Source organism: Callithrix jacchus, chromosome 3, assembly GCF_049354715.1.
Source record: "Callithrix jacchus isolate 240 chromosome 3, calJac240_pri, whole genome shotgun sequence".
Lineage (NCBI taxonomy): Eukaryota > Metazoa > Chordata > Mammalia > Primates > Cebidae > Callithrix > Callithrix jacchus.
In genome coordinates, this window is record NC_133504.1 from 2,102,762 (window position 1) to 2,130,223 (window position 27,462).

The window sequence follows — 27,462 nt, forward strand, 5'->3', positions numbered from 1 at the left end:
AATTTCTTTTCCTTAAAGGCGCTGATGAAGTATCTACTGTATCAAGTGAAGTAAGATTACCATGAAATACGACAGGCTCCACAAGGAGCACAAGAAGAACTGATTTCTTAGACTAATCCACTTCATGCTTCGGGACAGGAAATCCAGAAAAAAATTCTGTGGTATGTTAAGTGTGTACTGTAAATTTCATTTCCATGTGAAAACCTGTAGTCAGCTAAAAAGTACATCCACAAAGAATCTTGATTAAACTTGTTTAATCCTGGTTCAACTAGCTACTAGTTAAACAATAATTTCACAACAACTCAAGAACTCTGTAAAAGCATTTCCTCTGAATATTTTATTCAGGAAAAAAAAAAACACAAAAAGATAAGGCAGAAACAAAAATCTCAAGTCATTTGCAGTATCTGTCAGCTTTCAATTTGGCTCTCCTATTTAAACAAAGAAAAATAATAAAATTAGTCTATGTAAAACATGGCATATATATTCAACTGCTACTAAATGTAAAAAGCTTTTAAAACTGTATGCTCAATTTTGGTTTATTACCACAACACTTACATTAAAATATGCATACTTTTAAATTTGGTTTCTATACAAAATGAATTCTAATCTTATAAAAGTTATTTCCTAATATTCAATAAATGTTGCCTAAGGGCTTTTTCAATCCACAATAGCAATTTTAATTATTTCTGAATTTAAGTGTCCTCTAAATTTCCATTTAACAGGGTGACAATATTGCATTATTGCAAGTGACAAAAGTTATAAGGACATAGAGCTTATTCTGTTTTAGAGTCTACTTCCTGATTATATTTCATAACTTCTTCTTGATTTCTTAGAACTAGATACATATTCATTTGCTCAGCTGGAAAAAATTCTTAACATTATTTACTGATTTTAGGTATGCACTCTACCAACTAGTTAATAGGAAATATATAATTAAACATTCCCTTTATCAAGTAATATAAAAAAGGGTGAAAGTAACTTTGCAACATAGGACTTGAATGAGTGGCTGGTGATTATCAAAATCTGGCACTTAATTGATTTATACTTGTACACTCACAGCTAATCATTTCTACCACTGTGTTGTAAACCTAGGACATCACTTACCTACACAGGAAGGGTAATAAGTATTAATAACGTGCTGGGATGAACATCCTGCACACTTCCAGGGTAGTATTAGTAACGTGCTGGGATGAACATCCTGCACACTTCCAGGGTAATAAGTATTAATAACGTGCTGGGATGAACATCCCGCACGCCTCCAGGGTAGTAAGTGTTCGTAACGCGCTGGGATGAACATCCCGTATGCCTCCAGGGTAGTAAGTGTTCGTAACGTGCTGGGATGAACATCCCGCATGCCTCCAGGGTAGTAAGTGTTCGTAACGTGCTGGGATGAACATCCTGCACCTTTCCAGGGTAATAAGTATTAATAACGTGCTGGGATGAACGTCCCGCACGCCTCCAGGGTAGTAAGTATTAGTAACGTGCTGGGATGAACATCCTGCACACTTCCAGGGTAATAAGTATTAATAACGTGCTGGGATGAACATCCTGCACTCTTCCAAATCTCACAATAAAACTGCTTCCATCCCACTTGTTTAGCTTTTATGACTTAGTTTTTCAGCTGATCTATTCTGACTTTAAGGAAACTGAATTATTCTAACAGAATCTACAGAATTTTTATATCAGTCAAAATGTTTCTTTCTAACTCTGGTTCTAATAGTTATAAAAAGACAATAACAAATTTATGAAGCAGATACAATCAAACCTGAATTTCTTAACGTATATACTTAGAATCGGTTATAATTTTTACACGTTCTTTCTTGACGGTCTTTCCCCAGACTTACGATGTCCTCTCTAGGTAATATTGCCACATTCATAAATTAGAAATAAAGACAAATGTGAAAACTACAGTAATTTAAGAGAACACAGGTTTTCTATATGCCATTTCTATTGGCTACTGAAAATAGTTAGATATAAGTAAATAAATATCTACCTGTCTAGAAGCGTCTCATGCAAAAATCCATCTTTCCGAGCCTTTTTAAGAATTTTACTGTCTTCTTTACTTATTTTAAGTTTGTGGTCTTGGAAGCTCTGAAATTTCTTTCTGTAAAGAAGATGCCTTTATTGGAAAATACTTCAAACTCTGATTATACATATTTCTATTAAATTTATAAACAGTCAATTTCTTTTTCACTTATTAAAAAAGTCTAATTGTAGGTTTTTAATAAGCTGTAGCTTTTCAATGACAAAGATGACCTTCATAACCCTTCAAGAGGAGGACCACTCATTGACTGGGTAGCACCACAAGGCCCCACTGCTGTCAGGGTGTGCTCGCTGGAGTCCCATGTCCTGGCCATAGCACAGTCTTTGGCATTACAGCCATTCTGTGATTGACTAACCCAAGTGACTTTAGCTTTGAGAGCTGGTAGGATGATGAGGAAAACTGAAGTCTTGAGAAAAACATTTAGCTCAGTGCTCTGTCCTAGAGGCTACACTGTGCTGCCTCTTGTTGTCCCACAGTTGTAATTTTTTCACATAGGTCTTGCTTTGTCACCCAGCCTGGAATGCAGTGGTGATCAGAGCTCACTTCAGCTTTGAACTCTGGGGCTTAAACAATCCTCCTGTCTCAGCCTCCCGAGTAGCTGGGCCTACAGGCATGCACCACCATCCCCACCTAATTCTGTTATTTTGAAAGCACATTGAAAAGCACTTTACAGTCAAATCCGTGGTTCTAAAAGAAAAAGAAGACATACACATAATTGATTTCACACTGTTTTACATTTCCTTTGTCTTCTTCTGGAATATCATCTTTTTTCTTGGTTTCTCTTTCAGCGCAGGATCTAATCTAGATATTGGAAAAGAGAATCCAATGGGTTATGTTTATCTACCACCTTCCCCACTTTACATATTACATGAGAACATTCAAGGTGATTTCTTATGCACGAGAAAAAATTAACGGAGCAATTATATTCAGACAAGGATAGGTTCTAGCTATGTTTTTACTTCATACATATAAAATCTTTTTTTTTTTTTTGTAAGTCATATTTATCGTTACGCAATGTTCCTCTTCTTTGTTTCCATATTTTAGCCTTAAATACTGCTTTATTCCTTTTTTTTTAAAGGGGAAAAAAAGAAAAAGAGGGAAAAAGGAATATTACTTCAATCCTAAAATGGGTTTCAATAATGGCCGATCAATATTTTGAGTGTTTAAAGTGGTTAATGCATATTTTATGTGTTTAAAATGGAGACCTCTATTGTGTTTATTTGTTCTGGCTCTGAGTTCAAGTCCTGGATATCGTTATCAATTTGTTGTCTTGTTGAATCTAAATCTCATTATGTGTCTTATGTAACTGGGTGTTAAGATCTCTTATTGTTACATTAATCCTTTTACCTTTGTATCCTTGTAGCTTTGAAATCTATTTTATTAAGTGTGAGAATTGCAACTCCTGCTTTTTATTTATTTATTTTGCTCTCCATTTGGTTGGTGAGTTTTTTTCCATCCCCTGTTTTGAGTCTTTGTATATCTTTAGATATATCGTTAGATTTTGTGGATAATGTATATTTTGTGTGTTTAAAATGGAGAGCCCTATTGAGTTTATTTGTTCTGGATCTTAGTTCCAGTCCCGGATATCGTTATCAATTTTCTGTCTCGTTGAATCTAAATCTCATTATGGGTCTTATGTATCTGAGTGTTAAGATCTCTTATTATTACATTAATCCTTTTATCCTTGTATCCTTGTAGTTTTGAAATCTATTTTGTCAAATGTGAAAATTGCAACTCCTGCTTTTTATTTATTTATTTTTGCTCTCCATTTGGTTGGTACGTTTTTTTTTCCAACCCTTTATTTTGAGTCTATGTATATCTTTGGATATACCATTAGATTTTGTCTGTCTCTTTTGATTGGGAGATTTGGTTGATTTAAATTTAGGGTTGCTGCCGTTTGATATTAACTGGCTATTTTGTCCTTTCGTTGATAAAAATTCTTCTTTATGTTAATGCTCTTTACTTTTTGGTGTATTTTTAGAAAGGGTCATACTGGTTGTTCCTTTCTGTGTATAATGCTTCTTTTAGAAGTTCTTGTAAAGCAGGCCTGGTGGTAATAAAATCTCTGAGTGCTTGCTTGTTCCTAAAAAATTTTATTTTTCCTTCAAATGTAAAGCTTAAATTGGCAGGATATGAAATTCTGGGCTGAAAGTTCTGTTGATTAAGTATATTGAATATTGGCCCCCACTCTCTTCTAGCTTGTAGGGTTTCCGTTGAGAGATCTGCTGTAAGCCTAATAGGCTTACCTTTATGGGTAACTTGATCTTTCTCTCTGGCTGCCCTTAATATTTTCTCCTTCGTTTCGATCTTGGTGAATCTAACGATTATGTGCCTTGGGGTTGGTCTTCTTGAGGAATATCTTTGTGGTGTTCTCTGTATTGCCTGGGGTTGAATAGTGTCCTGCTTTGCTAAATTAGGAAAATTTTCCTGGATAATGTCCTGGAGAGTATTTTCCAGCTTGAATTGATTCTCTCTGTCACATTCAGGTACACCAATCAAGCGTATATTAGGTCTTTTCACATAGTCCCATATTGCTTGGAGATTTTGCTCATTCGTTTTTATCCTTTTTTCTCTATTCTTGTCTTGTCGTTTTGTTTCATTAAGTTGATCTTCGACCTCTGATACCCTTTCTTCTGCTTGATCCATTCGGCTGTTTAAGCTTGTACATATTTCACTAAGGTCTCATGTTGTATTTTTCAACTCCATAAGTTCATTTATATTCCTCTCTATATTGTCTATTCTTTTCAACATTTCATCAAACCTTTTTTCCAAGTTCTTAGTTTCTTTACATTGGGTTAGAACAAGTTCCTTTAACTCCCAGAAGTTTCTTATCATCCACCTTTTAAAGCCTACTTCAGATAATGGAACACAGTCCTTTTCCATCAGGGCTTGTTCCGTTACTGATGAGTCCTTTTCCATCAGGGCTTGTTCGGTTGCTAATGAGTCCTTTTCCATCAGGGCTTGTTCCGTTGCTGATGGGTTCTGATTTTGAGTATACTTGGCCTTCTTAGGCTGTTTTTTTCCCTTCATTGTAGATGACCCGCCTTTCTAATTAGTTTTCTGAGTCGACGTCTGACTTATTGATTCCCAGTGCTGGGATCCGAGCAACCCACTGTGGCAGCCTAAATAGCAGCGGTAAGACTGATGGTGCTCTTCTGCCCGGGAATCTCTGGTCTGGCTTCCCTCTTGAGTCCGCAACAAGCGGCTCTGAGTTCCCTGAGCTCCAAACTCTGGTCAGTAGGGGAAGCAGTCCCGTTGGCTCTGCATGAAGAGCTGCTGCGCCGAGACGCCGGCAAAACCGCTGCGGCGGCCACAAGAGTCGCGCTGGCGACCCGTGGGGCTCCTCCACTGGGAATCGGCTGATCGGTCAGTGACGAAAATTCGTCTAAAAGTGTGGCGTCGTCTCGTTCTCTGGGCTTTCACTGGGAGCTACAATCCTGAGCTGTTAGTGGTCGGCCATCTTCATACATATAAAATCTTAAGTAACTGCTATCATATGCTTCCTCTACAGCCCTTGTGTCAGAAACACTAAAGATAAAATTATTAAAAAAACATTTTGCAGATCAGATCCTGCTGAGCAATAAAACACGCGTTTAACTAATTTTGTCCTTATGAAATTATCCCTAGCAGACAAGCGTTCATTTGATCAGATTGAAAATTTAAGATAGCTATTTTACTTTGCACAGACTATTACCAAATATATTCAAACTTTTAACATTACACAACTTAGTTTTACTTAATTAGAACTCACCTCTTTTACAAACCTCTTATATTCTCCTAAGTTTGGATATTTACTATCTATCCAATTATATGTCATAAATTAGTTGATCTGCATTCAACAATTAGGATCACCCACAGAACAGGCAATTGGCAATGGTAAGGACTCATGTCTCCTAAGGGATCTCTGTGGCCAGAGTCTACTACCAGGACTGCTTAGAAAGTGATGACAAATAACGTGTTTGTGCCAATGACATCTTTGTGACAGTTTTGATTAGAGGGGTCCTAGAAGACCTGAAAACATTCCCTGCTAGGGCCTGTAACACAATGCTACTTTTAGTAATAGGAATCTGTGTTCTTGTAGATAAGGCAAGGTCATAAAGGTGAATGGCTGACAGAGATTAAGACAGCCTGCAAGTAAGGAAGAGAGTTCTAAATAATCACTGTTCAGAGCTTCCAGGTACTTGACTAACCAAAGAGATGGAGCAAACTTTGTATTTCATCTAAAAACTGCTTAAATAGTAAAAATGCAATAGAGTATCTTTGTATAAGTGCAAAGCACTGCACATATATTTCCAACTGTTGCCTTCAATAACACTTTTGTGAGAATATTCAGATGAAAAATAATTTAAACATGATACAATAAAATATAAATAAATTACATTAAATTAAATGTTAAGTCACAAACCCATCTGCATTTTCCCAATGACCTGTTTCCTGAGAAGCAACGTGCTATGAAATGTTGAGAGTTGCTTCTGGAGTCAGCTGGGCCTGGGTACACATTCTGTCTTTACCACACCTAGCTATGTGATTTCCAGGAACTAACTGACAAAAACCATGAGGATGTAAGGAGGGTCAGAGGCTGTCTTCTTGTCTGTAATGCTGAGCTCATATCTACCTCACAGGAGCATTATGCATGCAATGAAAAAATTAACATTTCACTTCTCTAGCTGTAAGAAAGTATCTAAATATAGAGTAAAATTATTTGACCTTGAGATTTGAAATTATTTGAAATCAAGAATATTTTAAAAAGAAAATCAAGCACAGGAAGCACGTACACACATTTGATAGACGCTTTTAAATTACACTGAGAAACAGAGAGTAATAGAGAAATACGTAATATAAATGTTTATGCTCTAATTTTGGAATGAAGGGCTTTTTAGAAAAGGCATTTCTCCCATCTCTTAAAGGCTTCAACCATGGCCTCCACAATGCCTTACAGAGCAAATCCGGGTCAGATTGGATACAACCTGTTTCCCAATGGAGCTAAACAAAGCACGGTTCAGGACGCTCATTATTGGGATGAAACGCTAAGAAAAGCCATGTGTCAAGAAGGTGGGAGTTATTCTTTACATGCACCTCGGTACATGTTTATCATTAATGATCAGTGGCTTTTGCGAGTCTAAAATATTAACCTTAAATGTCTTCATCAAATTCCAGTTAACTACCTGATTTACCTAGTTATATTAACACTATTATTTAAAATTTCATCCAATTATGCAGATGTCTGATTAACTTTTACAATGATGTAAAACAAGTGTAAGTTTAGGGAATTTAGTCTTGAATAAGGAGCTTTTGTTTCCAGTTTGGTGACACAAAAAAATTTTAAAAATAAAATTGAATAGGTGTCGTGAGAGAGCCAAATCAAAAACGAACTGCCATTCACAATTGCTACAAAGAGAATAAAATATCTAGGAATACAACTAACAAAGAACACAAAGGACCTCTTCAAGGAGAACTACAAACCACTGCTCAAGGAAATAAGAGAGGACACAAACAGATGGAGAAACATTCCATGCTCATGGTTAGGAAGAATCAACATCATGAAAATGGCCATACTGTCCAAAGTAATGTAGAGATTCAAGGCTATCCCCATTAAGCTACCAATGACCTTCTTCACAGAACTGGAAAAAACCACCTTAAACTTCATATGGAACCAAAAGAGAGCCCACATAGCCAAGTCAATTCTAAGCAAAGAGAACAAAGCTGGCGGCATCACACTACCTGACTTCAAACTACACTACAAGGCTACAGTAATCAAAACAGCATGGTACTGGTACCAAAACAGAGATATAGACCAATGGAACAGAACAGAGGCCTCGGAGGCAACACCACACATCTTCAACCATCTCATCTTTGACAAACCTGACAAAAACAAGCAATGGGGAAAGGATTCCCCGTTTAATAAATGGTGCTGGGAAAACTGGCTAGCCATGTGCCGAAAGAGGAAACTGAACCCCTTCCTTACACCTTACACTAAAATTAACTCCAGATAGATTAAAGACTTAAACATAAGACCTAACACCTTAAAAACCCTAGAAGAAAATCTAGGCAAAAATCATTCAGGACATAGGAAAAGACAAGGACTTCATGACCAAAACACTGAAAGCAATGACGACAAAAGCCAAAATAGACAAATGGGACCTCATCCAACTCCACAGCTTCTACACGGCAAAAGGAACAGTCATTAGAGTGAATTGGCAACCAACAGAATGGGAAAAAATTTTTGCAATCTACCCATCTGACAAAGGGCTGATATCCAGAATCTACAAAGAACTAAAACAGATTTAAAAGAAAAAAACAAACCCATTCAAAAGTGGGCAAAGAATATGAACAGACACTTTACAAAAGACGACATACACGAGGCCAAAAAATGTGTGAAAAAATGCTCATCATCACTGGCATTAGAGAAATGCAAATCAAAACTACACTGAGATAGCATCTCACGCCAGTTAGAATGGCAATCATTAAAAAATCTGGAGAAAACAGATGCTGGAGAGGATGTGGAGAAATAGGAACACTTTTACACTGTTGGTGAGAGTATAAATTACTTCAACCATTATGGAAGACAGTGTCGTGATTCCTCAAGGACCTAGAAATAGAAATTCCATTTGACCCAGCAATCCCATCACTGGGTATATACCCAAAGGATCATAAATCGTTCTTTTATAAGGACACATGCACACGAATGTTCACTGCAGCACTGTTTACAAGAGCAAAGACTTGGAACCAACCCAAATGGCCACTGATGATAGACTGGACAGGGAAAATGTGACACATATACGCCATGGAATACTATGCAGCCATAAAAAACAATGAGTTCGTGTCCTTTGTAGGGACATGGATGAACCTGGAAACCATCGTTCTCAGCAAACTGACAAAAGAACAGAAAATCAAACACTGCATATTCTCACTCATAGGTGGGTGTTTAATAATGAGAACACATGGACACAGGGAGGGCAGCATCACACACTGGGGTCTGTCGGGGGGAAATAGGGGAGGGACAGCAGGGAGTGGGGAGTTGGGGAGAGATAGCATGGGGAGAAATGCCAGATATAGGTGATGGGGAGGAAGGCAGCAAATCACATTGCCATGTGTGTACCTATGCAACAATCTCACATGTTCTTCACATGTACCCCAAAACCGAAAATGCAATTAAAAAAAAAAAAGGAAGACAATAAAAATAAAATGACCAGAAATAAATAAATAAGAATTGTATTTTATGTGATCCGTGTTCCTCCTAATGCAAAGAAAACTCGTACTATTAATAAAAATATAAAAACATTTGAGGACTAAAGTCCCAAAAGTTCTCCTACGATTTTTTTTATCTTTCAGAGAGTGACTGTCATCATGGAAGCTCAAGCATAACATAAACACAAATGCATATACCCTTGACCTGGTAATTCTGCTTCTGGAAATTTATCTTCAGGCCCACCCGCACTCTACAAATTAATGCATATTCAATGTTATGTATGCACCGTAGCACTGTTTATAAGAGCAAAACACTGGAAACAGCCTAAATTTCTATCTATAAGCGACTAATTAAATAAATTAAGGTATATTCCTAAAATAGAATATTATGTGGCTGTTAATAAAAGAGACAAGGAAAGGGAGAAAAAAAGAAAACTTCCTACATTCAAAGTAATAGAAAACTCTCCAAGATCCAATTTTAAGGAAAAAAAAAGTCTAGTAGACTATAAAGGAGGCTACCTTTGGTATAAAACAGTTGAAAATTATAAACATCTTCATGTTTATAAAAAATTTTAGGAGGCTGTAAAAAAACAAAGGGAAAGAGATAAGAACAGGAGCTGGGACACAGTTTGAGTAAGATACATGGCCGCCATCTTTATATGCTTTAATTTTAAAATATTGAACCCTATGTACATAGTATCTATTTTAAAAATTAAATTTTAGAATACATGCAAGAAAACAAGAAAATGCAAGCCTAAAAACAGCATGTACTCAGAAAAAGATACTAATTCATGAAAATAATGGCAAGGTAGCTCATAGATGCAGTGATTTCTCTATCACATTATACAAACAAGCCATCAATTGCTGGATTTATAATTTAAAATGAGTCTATTTGAAACACCATATTATAAAAAACTATTAATTAAATCTTTAAAGTGACAGTAATTAACAATTTAACATTTTAGAGATACAGTCACATCACGTGTGAAATGCAGTCATATGTATAAAAATATCACGATTACCTTTATCATTTCTTCTTCTCCAGCTGTTTTACTTTTTGCTTCTATGTCCCCTGCTTCATTACATCTAATAAAGCAGCTATTTGAGGCCAATAAAGCCATTTTCCCCTAAGTGAAACGAAATAACAAGATAGAGCCATGAGAATACTTGTGGAAGACCAACATTGTTTACACGGAATTAATTTTTCCTTTCTGATTTAAAAATCAAGAAAAATAAGTTAGAGAAAACCTGAACAAAATATAAGAACATATAGAAAATGAAACCAAAACCATCTATCATTTTAAAATTCAAAGATTACCACAGTAAACATTTTTAGTGTATCTTTTTAGTAGGACTGAATTCTAATTAGGTGAAGTAGGATCACTTCCTTTCTAAAAAATCTACTGAAACTATAACTGATTTAGTTCAGTCTGAAAAATTAACTTTAAAGACAAGAAAATAATTACTACTGCATAATACTTAAAAATATTAGCATTTTAAGAAAAATTTATGTTTCTTATAATTAGAAAACATGAAAAGATATATAGGATGCCTTCGGTGTCTTTAAGAATCAATGTCTGAGGGACTTTTGAGTGTGAAAATAAATATCTGTATACTTTTTTAGTTGTTTAATGTTTGATGTATTACACTGCTTTCTATTAAAGCTTTAAAAACTATTTTCTTGTTTATCTAAAGCTGGGTTATAAATTTGGTTAACTTCATTCCCTTCACAAATATAATGTTTAATTATAACCTTTATTTGGTTGATTCTTTTGGAAAATTTAAAATACCATTAACATTCAGAGAAAATATTTACAAATAAAATTACAGAATACATTAACCTATCACATCCAGTTAAAAAAGTGCTGATAACGTGAATTTAATTTCTTAGTCAAGGTGGCAAGGGGTGGTCGTCTCTCATCTGTATGGCTCCTGGTGAGCCCTAGAACATGGCTGTATGGCCCAAGGCGATTTAAACCTGTGCTGCAGATTATTCGGCTGAGCCCCTTTTTAAAATAGAGTTTTAAGTGCCTCTTTCATTTAAATTTAAATTTTGGAAACTTAGCGTCCTTCCTAAAAATGAAGTGAGCTTTCCTAAAGTGTTGTATTATTAGTACTATCTAACTCATCATCCTGGTCTTATGATATATTGGCCTTTTCTACTGGCATATTATTATTATAAGTATCTCATCATAATAGCAGGATCATCTCAAAGGGGTTACAGCACATTAGTGGGTCATGAAATCAATTCAGTGGTTCCTGAAAGGTATTGAGGGGGAAAAAAAAGAAATACGCAAGGAGGAAGAGATAAAAGAGAGTAAGAATTATCAAGGTACATAACTCATGGATAAGAATTGTTAATTGTGTGCTCAGCAGCAATGTAAAAATGCATTTCTCAATGGGTTGGGGTCAAAATAGTTTCAAAGTCACTGACTTAAGATTTTACACTAGGGGATGAGGAAATGAGTCTAAGCCTCTTTTAGGGGGGATGTTTGTTCAATTTGTCATCTTGGAAAACACTCGTGAGTTCCTATTTTCAACTCATTATTGTAGACTACCAAAGCCGCTACTCAAGGCTGAGCTCATCTTCTATTTGACTGTTTCGTGGTGCCCACTGGTCCTTACTGTTTTTGATATAGTTATCTACTTTTTAAAAACTATTTAGCACTCACATATTTTTGTTCAATCTTTACTTCTTACACAAATGGAAAAAGCAAATTATACATTCTGTATCAACAAAGATTTTTTTTTTTTTGAGATAGAGTTTCGCTCATTTCCCAGGCTGCAGTGCAATGGCACGATTTAGGCTCACTGCAATCTCCTGGCTCGCAAATTCAAATGATTCGCCTGCCTCAGCCTCCCAAGTAGCTGGGATTACAGGCATGTGCCACCACACCCAGCTACTTTTGTATTTTTAGTAGAGACGTGGTTTCTCCATGTTGGTCAGGCTAGTCTCAAACTCCCGACCTCATGTGATCCACCCACCTTGGCCTCCCAAAGTGTGGGGATTACAGGTGTGAGCCACTGCACCTGGCCATAATCAAAGATTTGACAAAACATCCATATCCTACAGTTGCCTACTTACTACAATTAAGAATTAATATATGATCTTTTTTCTTTTATAGTAAAACTATTTTTTCGTACACTATTTTAAGCTTATGAAATAGAAGTCTTTTAGAGATAATTTACTTCAATGAGCTATTATTATTTATTTTACACACAAATTGTCACAACCTGGTCTTAGCTTGCTCACATTGCTTGCATACAGTCTCTAATGTTTCTGAAAGCATCCACAATTTCTGCTACGAAGAAGATACTAAGGAATATTCTGGTTTCCTACCCTGAGACCTAAAATTTACTGGTTCTTTAATGGAAATGAGAGCCACATCTAGGAACTAAAGGTATACAGAAATAATCGTGGGCAAAAGTACTAATGCTATTTTTGTTGCACTATTTTTTGAGATCTCTTTGAGACTATATGTTCTTACTGATTTTTTTCCAATTTAATGCATTACACTATTGCATCCTACTTTTTCTTTTTAAATATATTACCATTGACAGTCACAGACTTTCTGTTAATCTGACAGGAATTTTTTATAAACAGTAACATCACTTACATTTTGAAAGACTGGTTCCCATTGTTCTCTTGGTCCAATTGCATCCGAACGCCCAACTACAAGCCCATCTGAATTTATACCAAGATACTTCCCATAGCCAGATTTCAGGGCAATTCTGTACATTAATAAGATAGATAAAAGTTAAAAACTGAGAGAAAGAAAATTAATTAGAGAACATCAAAACAGGACATGTGTCTGTGCGGGGGTGTGTACATATCTAAAATTTCAGACTGGGCATGTTCTAAGTATTCAAAAGCTACATGTGGCTGAGTGTCTCACTCCTATAAGCTCAGTGCTTTGTGAGGCCAGTGAGAAAACTGCTTGAGGCAAGAGGTTCGAGATCAGCCTGGACAACATAGTGAGACCCCATCTCTACAGAAAATTAAAAAAATTAGCTGGGCATGGTGATGTGCACATTAATATCAGCTACTTTGGAGGCTGACGCAGAAGGATCACTTGAGCCCAGAGGTTTGAGGTTATGGTGAGCTACTATCACACCACTACACTCCCATGTGGGTGACAGAGTGAGATTATCTCTTAAAAAAAAATAAAAATAAAAAAGCTACATGTGACTAGTTGCTACCATATTGAACAGTGCAGTTATATATTTAAAGTTTTACGTTTTGCTTATTTAATATAAACATTATACCTTACATATTGCATAGCAAACACTTACCCAATTCATCATTCTTCAATTACACCTCTTTTTAGAAATGTTCAATAATAAATTATTAAAATTTACTTTTTCTGTTTTTTAAACAGTTCTATTTACATCTATTGTGTACATAAAACTGCTGATTTATCCTTAGAAAAAATTCCTAGAAAGGAAATAACTGGATCGAAGGGTATGAAGTTATATCATCAAACTGTTTTCCAGAAAATGCTGTTTCAATTTACACTCTTACCTCAAATTAAGAGAGTATGTTTTGTATCATGGATTTGTTTAAACAATATGACTTTTTAAAAAAACTTAAAAACCCGATACGGAAAAACCAGTATCCTATTAATTTGCATTTAGTAATAAAGTAGACTGACAATTGCTTTCACTTTTCTTTCCTTTTTAGTTTTTAGATTATCTGGTATGTCCCTCGTGCATTTTTCTGTTTAGGTCTTATTGTTTGCACGTTTTCTACTGGGGTCTGATGGGCTGCTATGAATTCTGTACATACTTACGAAGAGTAAGAACTCACTGCCTATTAAGGTTGTTGCAAAAATTCCGCCATTTGTCAGTTCTATTGAATTTTTTCTTCCTCTGCTTTTATTCCTTGTCTTTTACCATACATCAGACTTTCAAAGGAAGTATAGAAATACTCATCTTAATGTGATTTTTAAAATTATACTTTCTAATCTTTACCTTACCAAGAATCTCCTGGGATGCCAGAACTGACTTCTACTCCTTTATATGTTAATGATAATGTAACAGAAATCATTATCATATTGATGCAACTGATTACTAAAATACCATAAACTCACTTTCAGTATCTTCTACGCAAAGAATCATTCTATACTTTTGCACAATGTGAGAATAAAAAAGGTTACCTTATAAAATGACTGTAGAAACAGCGTGTGAAAATATTCTTTTGGTCGTTATGATTCTGGAACACTTTCTGCTGTTTTCAACAATATCCCTGTTTGTCTCTGGACTTCCGAACAGTGAGTTTAAATATCACAGCAACAGTGAACCAGGTTTTGTGCTGTTTGATTTCTTTTTTAATGTATTTGGTCTGTGAAATTATTAATCTTCATTTTTTAACTTACATACTTTTTCCCCAGCCTACCATTACATATTGATAGGAAATCTACGAAAAGTAGATCACAAAATCTACTTTTCAAAAAAGTTATTTTGTTTTTTATATCAAAATTACTCTGTGGGCTTAAGTAAGACAGATATAACATTTTTAATAAATAAAATTAAATTTTTAAAATAACTGGTTACTAATTATTGTACAACATCAGCTCACCTGGAATCAGACAACTTGACAGCCGTAAACTGCTCTGGAGGACTAGGGCCCTCATCGACTATTGGAGAAAAAAACATTTGAGAATAAATTTGACATTTGCTATAAATATAGACATAAAGATATTATTTTGTTTTTAAAAAATGTAGTTTTATTCTGTAATTAAATGTAAGAATATTCAGATATTCTGATGTCACTGTAATACTGTATCCTTGGAATCAAATCTATTTAACTTACTTCAACTATAGTGCTAACTTTTATATACTGAATATATAAGCAGACAGGATGACCTAATGCTTATTTAGTAACTTCCAAGATATCTTCTCTATGTTTTAAAATACTCATAAATAAGCACTTAAAATGCTAAATGTTTTCATTTATTCAAGGGGTAGTCATGCTGACCAATTGATACCACTCTTTATCTTCTAATTACTTCATATCTCATTAGTGCTTTCCTAATGGGCTAAAAAAAATGAGACAATTTCAAATTGTTAAATACACACAGGTTAGTTGTGGCAACAGGTCTGAATAAAAAGGAAATTCAAACGTTTTGACTCAAGCAGATTTTCTTTTTCCCTCCACTTACTATTTTAATTATTCATGTTGTTTTGACTTCCAAAGAGACTCTTCTGGAACTATACAGAATGTTTTCAAATGCTTATATTAGAAAAGACGGACTTGCCAGTGGCTGTAAATATCAAGGAAGGACCAAAAAATGGATGAGTCAAATGCAATGGCTCCATTCCTTCGGAAAATGTTTGAGACTAGTTAGAGTTTGGCCTTAGTGAATGTCATAAAATCTACACTTGTGGCAGCCTCTACCCTTCCAGACACAAACCTTCTTTGTGTGGAGCTCCCAGTGTAAAAAGGCCATTGTCGAGTGCATGTATATAGGTTCCCTTATCCATTTCAATGGCTATGGTTCCTGAAATTTCACCAAAGTTTGTTACTGTCCACCAGATTCCTAAAAAATAAAATCAATATTTAAACTTCACATTTTAGTTTTAAAAGAGTTCTTTTTTTTTGTTATTATAACTTAGTTTTAAAAACTTTTTATTTTGCAGTTATAAGAAATAATACAAAAATCTCACATATCCTTTACTCACTTTGTTTCAATGATGACATCTTGCATAACTATCATACACTGTTAGAATTAGGAAATTGACATTGATAAAATCCATAAACCTTACTCAGATGTCACCAGTTTTACATGCACTTGCTTGCATGTATGTGCACAGACTCATGTGACTACCAGCACAGTCAGGATTCGGTTCTTTTTAAAATACAAAATAGCAACACACAGCTGGGCATATGGTACATGCTCTAACCCCAGTTACTCTACTCGGGGAGCTGGGGTAAGAGGGTCACTTGAGTTCAGGAGGTCGTTACAGTGGGCTATGATCATGACACTGCACTCTAGCCTGAGTGACAGAGCAAGGTCCTGTCTCAAAACAAAAACAAAAACAAAACAAAACCAAACAAAAAGGCAATGTGTGAAGGTACAAAATGATACATGGAGAATGGTCTCTCTCATTATAGACCCCAGCCATCTATTCATGCCTACTTCCAGAGGCAATGCCTATTATAATGTTTCTTAGAAATTCCCTACAGGAAGACTTTCCAGCATAGTAATCTTAACTGTGATTTTAGATTGAAAGCAAAATGAGCAGAATCTATATCTATGTAAACTTAATTTCTAATTCACCAATAAAAAAGTTGGACTCTAGGAACAATTATTTAAGCAGTTGTTATAAAAGTGTATATCTTAATGTTAAAAAAGATCCTCAAATCTTCTCCTGAATTTTACTTAGGTAGAGTAAAAATGAGTCAACTGTTAACTGGATATTACAGAATTCTTAACTTTGCAAGGTCTGATAATGGCATGGTATAACATATAAAAATAAAGAACAAAACAGATGATGAGAGAATGTTAATGTAAATGTACATGTTACCAACTTTACATTTATGTACTTAAGGGTAAAATGAGATAACACCTATGATTTAACTTAAAACTTTCTAGGAAAAAAATGTGTGTGTGTGGGTATATGTAAATGAAATGAGATTGGCAAAATATTGATAATTAATGCTGGGGGCATGGGTACAAGGGAGACTCATTATATTCTTCTAAGTATGTATTAGTTTGGATATTTCCATAATAAAAAGGTTTGAAAAACTGACTTAATTCTACTGCACAAAATTTTCCATTCAACTAAATAATTAGTGCTTTTCATAATCAATTTTAAAATACATAAAGTTTTAGCTAAAATGAAGTTGGACCCTTACCTAACACCAAATACAAAAAGTAACTTGAAATATACCAAAGACCTAAATGTAAGAGCTAAAGTTAGAAAACTCAGAAGAAAACAGCTTCATGACAATGAATTTGGCAATGATTTCTTGCATAGAATATCAAAGGCACAGGAAACAAAAGAAAACAGAAACAAACTGGACTTCATCAGAATTAAAAACTTTTGTGCATCAAGAACCACTGTCAGCAGAGTAAAAGGCAACCCAGAGAATGGAGAAAACATTTGTAAACTACATCCATTATAAGCAATTAATATCCAGAATATATAGAGAACTTCAAAAAGACAAATACAACAATTCAAAACTGGGCAAAGGAAGTATGCAGATATTGCTCCAAAGATGATACACAACTGGCCAATAAGCACTTGAAAAGATGCTCAACATCACTAGACACTAGGGAAATGTAAATCACAATCATAATACAATACCATTTCACACCCATCAGAATAGCTGCAAAAAAAATGTTGGGCAGGACGTGGAGAAACTGAAACCCTACGCAATGCTGATGGGAAGGTAAAATGGTGCATGTATTTAAATGCCACTGAGGTGTACACTTTTTAAAAATAGAAAAACTGGCAAATTTTATATTCTGTATATTTTACCCCCCCCCACACAAAACCAATGGAAAAAAAAATTAATCAAAATTAAAATTTCAGCTAAAGACTATTAGCAATAAAACTAAAAAGCAAGTTAGATGATTATCTGAGTTGTCTTACAGCTACAATTGTTTTCAGTTAAAAAAATAATCCTTTATTCAGAATCATTCTGAGCAGTTATGATTAGCAAGTCTTTCTTACAAATGCAATAGTTAATGATTTTAAATTATTTGTACTTTGTATCTTCCATGCCAGGTTGACCAAGTACACTTAATATTAAATTAAAACATTTAAATGTAATAACTCATTAATGTTTTGCAAATGAAGAAGAAATTTCTGGCAGACAAGCTCCTCAAAATTTTCACGTTCTGTCAAAGTAGGGAAATGATATAATATCATTACTTACAAAATTGTGAACTGAAAAAGAAACTACTTTGAGCAGATACCAGTATTTCTTCTCAATGACATTTCAAAAAATAAGGAATCTAAACATAGTATCATCAAGAATTAAATGTGAGCTATTCTGCCTATCTTCCGCAAGTGGCCTACATTCAACCCTCAGAAGTATACTTGTATGTTTAATGACTAAAGTAGCATAACATTTACCAGTGCCACTGTACGGGTTCTAGCTGTGAAAAAGCAGTGGATACTAAGAACAGTGGGGCTGAAGTTGTCTGTCTCTAAGTCAGGTTATTGCTCAAGCTGCCCGTATGCTGCAGATGCCTGAGCTGAATCTGAGAATGGGTTCTAAAACATCACTTGCTATTTAGACACATGCTTAAAGTTATTTCCTTTTAAATCTTAGGCAAATGGTCAAATATTCCTGCTGTGTTGTCTCACAGTGCATAACAAAGCTTTTCACATATTATACTTTTTTACTTAATCGTTTAGAATATAATCTCTGGGGGAGGGTAGGAACCAGATTTATGTTTCCATGTCTGACACGCTTATAATCCCAGCACTTTGAGAGGCTGAGGCAGGAGGACCACTTAAGCCAGGCAATTCAAGACCAGCCTAGGCAACAAAGAGAGATCCCCATCTCTACAAAAAATAAAGAAATTAGCTGGGTATGGTGGTACAAGCCTGTGGTCCCAGCTACTTGGGAGTCTGAGGTGAGAGGACTGCTTGAGCCTGGGAGGTCAAGGCTGCACTAAGCCATGATCACACCACTGCACTCCAACCGGAGCAACAAAGCGAGACCCTCTCTCTCCCCTCTTCCCCGACAAAAAAGCCAAATGGCTGGATGTACCAGTGTCACAGCTGATAAGATAGTACCATGGCACCCTACTTCTAGCATGAAGGCTCTGTGACAGCTCACCTCACCTTCTGACTGACCTAGTACTTCTGAGCTAAGCGCCCCCTTTAATCTTCTATGTTTGTTATGTGCTAGGCACAAAGGGATGATATATCTTAGATTTGGAAATGGAATTTTCCTCCCCAGTCTTACTGTAATCTAAGTACCCTTCACAGACCTTCTATTAACACAGAGCTTACTTAGCTGTAGTCCCTGGGTAAATAAAATATGTGTTTTGCAAACTTTGATATTGTAAGTTCAACTGCTTCTGAATCTAGTAGAGCTCAGGGAAACTCTTTCCTTATAGAGATGCTCTTTTTTTATTAATGTCACATTTGGTATTTTCCATGTGAAAGAGAGAATTTCTTTCATCCTACTTACCAATCCCTTCGGATCCTTGTGAGGAACCAACAGAACAGCTTTAAAAAATTAAAAGGTTTTTTTCTTGGGATGGAGTCTCGCTCTGTCGCCCAGGCTGGAGTGCAATGGCGCAATCTTGGCTCATTGCAACCTCCTCCTCCCGAGTTCAACTGATTCTCCTGCCTCAGCCTCCCGAGGTTGAAATTACAGGTGCATACCAGTGCATCTGGCTAATTTATGTATTTTTAGTAGAGATGGGGTTTTGCCATGTTGGTTAGGCTGTTCTCGAACTCCTGACCTCAGGTGATCCGCCCTCCTCGGCCTTCCAAAGTACTGGGATTACAGGCGCACTACACCGGCCCAAAAGGTTTTTTTCTTTCCTTTTAAAAATAGGCACATGCTTACTTATATGGCAAGTTTGGAAAATCCACAATGCAAAAGAAGGTGGAAGGACAAAGAGAAAAAGACACAAAAGGACTTCCTCTTCTACCCAAGATGAAATGGGAGGTCCTAGACTTGCCCTCCTACCATGATCAATGAGAAAACTGGATAGAACATCTGAAAAAACTGTTTTCGGGGATTGGAACACAGGCAGAACAGGACTGAGATCTCTGAGACCAGGAAAACACAGGAAACAAATCTCAGCTGCACTTTGGTTTTCTGCCCAATGGGAGTTTCTTGACCACTTGGAGAGATGTAGAGACCTCCACAAACGAGGCAATCTCACTGAGCTGAGAGTCTTGCAGTGCTAAAATGTTAGGAGTTTATAGAGGGAACTACATAGAGGTAGGGACTCAAAAGAGTATGCAAAGTTCTCTGCAGATCTGTGGCCAAGGGCTGTGAGAGAGCACTCAGGAGGGAGACACCACAACGGCCTTTGCAGAGTGGCTGGAGCTGCTGAGGGCTGACTGGAGATGCCCAGAGATCACACAATTTTGGAACACAGCAGAGTGGAGAAAACTCACCAAGTATACCTAGCACCTGTGGTTGAGGCCCATGAGGATGAACCTTTCCTAGAGTAGGAGTCACAGTCTAAGTCTACAGGCAAAACCCTAATAAATAAGCACAAAGAAACAAAGCCCCATGCTTGACAGGAGCAAACAGATGGTCAAATAATTTAACTAGACATTTGCCAGAAATAAAGATAAAAGCTGCTCAAGTGGACATATCTAGAATTACAGCTGCAGATTTTAACATAACTCTCAATACATTGTAGGGTTAGTCAGAGATCAGTAAGGACACAGAGGATTTGCATAGTCGGGAGCTCCACCAGTTAGTCTAACTAACATCCAAAGACCGAATGGGCTGGGAGAGGTGGCTCATGACTGTAATCCTAGCACTTTGGGAGGCCGAGGTGGATGAGTCACCTGAGGCCAGGAGCTTGAGACCAGCCTGGTCAACATGATGAATCCCTGTCTCTAATAAAAATGAAAAAAAAAAAAAAAAAAAAAAAAAAATTAGCTGGGCGTGGTGATGGGTGCTTGTAATCCCTGCTACTTGGGAGGCTGAGGCAGGAGAATCACTTGAACCTGGGAGGCGGAGGTTGCAGTGAGCTGAGATTGTGCCACTGCACTCCAGCCTGCTGGGCAACAGAGCGAGAATCCATCTCCAGAAAAAAAAGAACACTAAACCAACATCTTCAGAAGACACATTCTCTTCAAGAGAGCACATGGAAATTCACCAAGAAAGTATGTTCTCCAACTATACTATAAATGAACTAGAAATCAGCAACAATAACATATCTACGATATACATTCCTATGCAGTAGAAATTAAACAGTATACTTTTAAATAACTCATGGGTCCAAGAAAAGAAAAACCACAAGAGAAACTAGATAATATTTCGAATGGAATGAAAACGAAAACACAGTGTGTTGACTATCGCTAAAACTAAAGTGGAATGAAAAGTTCTAACTCCCTTCTTAAGAAGCTATAAAACAAGAGCAAAGTAAACTGAAAGTTAAAGGAAGGAAAAAAGAAAGACTGAAAATAAATGGAATAGAAAATGAAAAAAAACAGACAATAAAAAATACTGAAACAGGCTTACCCAACATGAGGGCTGCATTTGGCCCAGGACAGCTTTGAAAGTGACCCAACACAAATCCAAAAATTTTCTTTAAATATTATGAGTTTTTTTTGGCGGGGGGGTTTGTTTTTTTGGCTCATTAGCTTATCATTAGTGTATTTTATGTGTGGCCCAAGACGATTCTTCCTCTGTTGTGGCCCAGGGAAGCCAAAAGATTGAATATCCCTGTATTAAAAAATCATTAGTAACCTAAAATAAATTCTCTTTTAAAGATAAACAAACTGGTAAACCTCCAGCTAGACTGACTGATCCAGGAAAAAATAGAAAAAAACCCCCACAAATTACCAATACAAAGAGACTGCAACACAGGTTCTACAGACTTTAAAAGGATATGAAATGAATATTCTGAACAATTTTATGCCAATAAATTCAACAACTCAGATGAAATAAAATTTTCTTGAAAGACACAAATTACCAAAACTGACACAACAGAAAAATCTGAAAATATCTATTAAAAAAGTTTTAATTTTCCCAGTTGGGCACGGTGGCTCATTCCTGTAATCCCAGCACTTTGGGAGGCCAAGGCAAGCGGATCACGAGGTCAAGAGATCGAAACCAGCCTGGTCAATGTGGTGAAACCCTGTCTCTAGTAAAAATACAAAAATTAGCCAGGTGTAGTGGCTTGTACCTGTAATCCCAGCTACTCAGGAGGCTGAGGTTGCAGTGAGCCAAGATTGCGCCATTGCACTCCAGCGTGGGCAACAGAGTGAGACTCAGTCTCAAAAAATAACTTGAAGATAACTTACAGACATTAAAGTAAAAAGAAAAATAAATAAATAAAATAATTAATTTTACCACGAAAGCTAAAACTAAACCAAAGAAACCCTCTAGGTCCAGATGACTTCACTGGTGAATTCTATCACACATGTAAAGAAGAAATCATACCCATCTTACACAATAGCTATTTGCAAAAACAGGGAAGGAGAGAGTACTTCCCATCTCATTTTATGACACCCAATATCATCTTGACAACAAAATCAAATAAAAACATTACAAGAAAAGGAAACAAAAAATCAAGTATCTCCCATCAACACCAATATAGATATTTTTAAAAACAAACAAAAAAAAAAAACAAGAAAAACACCTAGAAATCAAGTCTAGCGTTATCCCAAAGTACAATGCACCACAACAAAAGTGGGGTTTATCTTAGGGATGTAAAGTTCATTTAAAGTTGAAAATGAAACCAATGTAATTCACTGGCAGAATAACGAAAGCTGTATAATCATCTCAACAGATAGAGAAAGAGGCATTTGATAGCATTAAACTCCACGATGATAGAAACTCCCAAGAAACAAAGTTTAAAAGGAATATCCTCATTTTGATAAAGGGTATCTCTGCAGATCCTGTATATGGTGGACTATTGAAAGCTTTCTGCCTCAGCTTGTAAAAAAGGCAATTATGCCCATTCTCACGACTTCTTTTCAACACTATGGAGGTCCTGGACAGTTTACTAAAGCAATAAAAAGACAAGACATAAGGATTAGAAAGAAAGAAGTGCAACAATAGTCACAGAAAACATCATTGCAAATTTCTTAGTTTTCTATATAAACAAACAACTAGAAGTAATCAGCAAATTTAACGTCTCAGACTACAAGGTCATGATACAAAAATCAATTTTATGTCTACAACATACTGACAGCAAACAATTGGAAAATCAAATTCAAAAGTTCTACCGATAGTAGTATAAAATTATAAAGTACTTAAGAATAAATTTTTAAACAAACATGTAAGACCACTACATTAAAAACTATGAAATATTGAGGCCCAGTATTTTTAAGACGTTGCTTCTCCCCCGAATGATCTGGACTGAACACAATTCTCTGAGAAAATCCAACAGGCTTCACTGTAGAAATTAATAAGTTAATAGTTAATAAGTACAAACTTAGAGGACTTACACTACCTGATCTCAAGACTTCACGAAGTTATAGCAATCAAAGGAAATACAACAACGGAAAAACAGGCAAATATATCAATAGAACAGAGTCCAGAAATAGACCAATACATAGATAGTTAATTGATTTTTTATGAAGATTCCAAAGTGGATTAATGGAAAAAGGAAACAACAGTGGTGCTGGAACAACTGGCTATCAATAGGTTAAAAAAAAAAAAGTAAACCTTGAAACCTAACCCACACCATACCAAAATAATTTGAGATGAATGACAGATTTAACGTAAAAACTAAAACTATGATGCCTCTAAAAGAAAATGTTGAATATTTTTCTGACTTTGGGGTAAGCAAAGATCTCTTAGACCAGAAAGATAAAGCAGTGACACGCCTGTAATCCCAGCACTTTGGGAGTCTGAGGTGGCCAGATCACCAGGTCAGGGGATTGAGACCATCCTGGCCAACATGGTGAAACCTCATCTCTATTCAAAATACGAAAATTAGCTGGGTGTGGTGGTGTGTGGCTGTAGTCCCAGCTACTTGGGAGGCTGAGGCAGGAGAACTGCTTGAACCCAGGAGGCAGAAGTTACAGTGAGCCCAGATCACACTACTGCACTCCAGCCTGGCAACAGAGCGAGACCCCGTCTCAAAAAACAAACAAACAAAGCTTTATAAAAATAAACACTTCTGCACATCCAAAAACCACCATTAAGAAACTGAAAAGGTAAAACTCAGACTGAGAGAAAAGACTAATAACACCAGCAACTCTTGGCAAGGATGTAACTGGAGCAGTAATTCATTTTTGGTGAAAGGGTAAAATGATACAACCAGTTTACAAAATTCCTGGCAGTTTCATATAGAGTTAAACATTCACCTATCCTTTGACACAGCAATTCCACATCTAAGTATCTACCCTATTTACCCTAATTTTAGAATTGTTGATTTGCCATTTGAAAAACAATGATTCTTCCAGAACATTAGCTTTATGGCATTCCATATTTTATGTATTTTTAAAGTTGCCATAATTTGTGAAAATTCAAAATGCAACTTGCCACGTTTTAAAAGAGAAAAAAAAAGTGCTGTAAATTATGGAAAGTACTAAACAGAGAATAAGCTAGTTAAGTGTGTTTCGGTTTATTTATTATACAGTTTATTTCTATTATCAATTAGAGGCTACCCTGATGTTGTATTTAAATTTTTCATTTCAGAGTTCATGAAGTAATGATTTTTCCTGTGAAGATACTTCCTTTAAGAGACAACTGACTTCTACAATTAAAATACATACATGTTCAAAGAAAATAATTTTTAAAATATACTTAGTTGAATAACATTTACATTGGGCCTTTAAAATTATGTATCAGAATCTCTGGCTATTAAGCAGTACCTACTAAGTCAGAGAGTTATAATCCTTCTCTCCTGTGCTTTGTTCTGATAATGAAGTAAAGGCATTAGTAGCATCTACTGTGCTAAAGAATAAACTGAATTTATGATTGTAGGTAACATTTAAGCACTTTAGGACAAATATGAATATGTCATAAATTTCTAAGAAAATATTTTCAATGAGATCCCAAAAAACATGAACTTTTTTCAGAACAGAGCACTGAAAACTGACTCACCAACAATATCAAGCTGGGTTTCTTCATCTTCTTCTCTTTTTCTCTTCTCTTTGCTCTTCTTCTTCTTACTATGGACATAACTTATATAGGTAAGTTTAGGTATATTGATTTGTATGATAAATAAATATCACACGATTGAAGCTTAGAAGTCTTTTAAACTGTTTCATTTACAAATTATTGATTTAGGATGACTTACATTGCTATGCCCTCTTAAATACAGTACTGAGAAGTTGCTTCAGACTCTATACATACTATGTTAGAGTTCAAAGCAGACTGTGGAGCCAGACTGTCAGACTTTAAATCCTGTTTTTGTCACTTCTTAGCTCTGTGATTTTTAGAAAAGGTACTAAATCTCTCCGTGAGTCAGTTTCCCCACCTAGAAAATTAGGATCATAACTTAACCTAACTCTTAAGGTTATTGTGAGGAGTAAGAGCTAATATGTGCCTTCACACATTGCTCATAGAAATATAAAATGGTGCAGCATCTACAGAAAACGGTTTGGGGTTCCTCAAAAAGTTAAAGCGTTACCATATGACCCAGGAATTATCCTCCTAAGTGTCTATACCCAAGGGAAATGAAAACCTATGCCCCCAAAATACTTACATAATAATATTCATACTAGCATTATTCACAATAGCCAAAAAAGTCCAAACACCTCAAATGTTCATCAACTGACGAATGGATAAACAAAACGTGTCACATCTGTACAACGGAATATTACACAACCATATAAAGGAACAAGTGCTACCACATGGATGAATCTCAAGAACGTTTTAAGTCAAAGAAACCAGATACAAGAAGCCACATATTCTATGTCTTTCTTATGAAATATTCAGAATAGGCAATTTTATATAGACAGCAGATTAGTGGTTGCCAAGGACAGGGAGAAGGGGAGGATGAGATGTGACTGCTTTAATGGGTAGGAGGAGGTTTCCTTCTGGGATGACGAAAATGCTGAGCAATTGCATAACAAAACCTCTTGAATATATACTAAAAACCACTGACTGTACAAAAGGGTAAATTTTATAATTATGAGTTACATCTCAAAAAAAAAAAGAAAAAAAAGGGCAATTTGAAAAAAGTCAATGTGCAAAGTGCCTGTAACAATTTCTTGGCACATTGAAAGTGCTATATAAGCATTAACTATGATTACTACGATATGATCATTACGAAAAATGCACCCTTGTCTGCATTTTCATCACAGTTTTCAGAAGATAACTCTCCTCTCCTCCCACGAAATTCGTAGAGTAAAAATCTGATATTCATTCAGGATAAATCTGCTATTTATTCTAGCATCTTCATGAGGCCAGACTCCTAGGCCGAGTTCTCAAGGGCAGTGTCTCCAGCTCACTCCTTGATACTCTTTTCCATGACGCCAAAAACTATCAAAACCTCTGTTTATCATGGAGACCAGGAGGAAATGCTCAACATTTGTATGTCGTCAACATCTGGCAAATTTGCCAGTTAAAAAAGAAGCAGGGATAAGAATGCACAGGCATTTTTCCCTAAAAAGCTAATAAATTACCACAACAACCTCCTCCTCGAATTTGGCTCAATTTATTTACTGCACATATGTTCTCTCATGTAATCCTCGCTGTCTTCTAAAAGTACAAACCATGTTCTAAAAGCATAAATGTGTAATCGGAGGCTCAAAGATATTTGATAACTTAACAAATGAGTAAATGGAAGTTCAGACGTATTAACCAACGTGCCATAAATTACAAAATTAGTAAATGACAGAGTGCAGGTTCGAGCCCATTTCCCTATCAAAGCCCATATACACCTCAACCACTGTGTGATTCATCCTGGTTTCACTCTACATATTAGGTTAGAAAATATTAAGGAAGAATTCTAGGGAGAAAAGAGACGGCGGTGAAAGTAGAATCCCTAATAAAGGAAGTTATTATCCTGAACTACGAGATGGACTAACGCAGACCCACCAGGCAGAGGCCTGGAGCGATGCCTCAGTGGACCCACACTCGAGGCTATGGGTCACCCGCCCGTCTACCCTGTTTCCAGGGTCGTCCAGGCGGGAGGCTGCCCCCCTCTGCACAGACGCCAGGAACCGCGGCCCAGCCTCCGTTCAACCCGGATAGGGTCCAGGGCGAAGCCTGTGAGGCCACAAGGCCGGCCCTCCACGCCACGGCTTCCACCTACTCCCTGGGGTGCAGTGCGTTGGAAAAGAACCGAGGAGGCTCCCGCCGGAGCTGCAGGGCTCACCTCTTCGCCTTGGTTCCCTTGAGCACGAGCTTGGTAGACTTTACGTAAGAGTATTCGGCCATGACTCCGGGAGACTTCTGCACTGAGAGGCTGAAGCCGGCTGAGGACGAGTATCTGACACGGAGCAGCCGGCCGGGGAGGAGGAGAAGTGGTGGCGAAGTCAACGCTCCCTGACTACGTACGAAAGAGTACGAGCAGAGGCATCTCTGCAGGATCCGCCATGGCCTTCACCCGAACGCAGAACGGCTGAGAGGTCCGCTTCCGGGTTTTTGTGGGGAAGGGGGGGGAGGA

The 27,462-nt window shown here is 36.5% G+C and overlaps 1 protein-coding gene across 2 annotated transcripts; it reads right to left on the reverse strand.

The window, feature by feature from the left end:
* Nucleotides 1-310: 310 nt before the first annotated feature.
* On the reverse strand, nt 311-27,415 carry FRG1 (FSHD region gene 1). 2 transcript variants are annotated; one of them, XM_002745156.7, is made up of 9 exons: nt 27,172-27,415; nt 24,951-25,018; nt 15,646-15,771; nt 14,811-14,868; nt 12,850-12,964; nt 10,255-10,359; nt 2,754-2,845; nt 1,994-2,104; nt 311-428 (listed from the first exon to the last, which is right to left on the reverse strand). In XM_002745156.7, the coding sequence occupies exons 1-9, from the start codon at nt 27,231-27,233 to the stop codon at nt 392-394; spliced, it is 774 nt and encodes a 257-aa protein (XP_002745202.4). In that variant the 5' UTR covers nt 27,234-27,415; the 3' UTR covers nt 311-391. The 2 variants fall into 2 exon arrangements, with proteins under 2 accessions (XP_002745202.4, XP_054108654.1); XM_054252679.2 differs by having other exon boundaries at nt 24,951-25,030.
* Nucleotides 27,416-27,462: the final 47 nt, after the last annotated feature.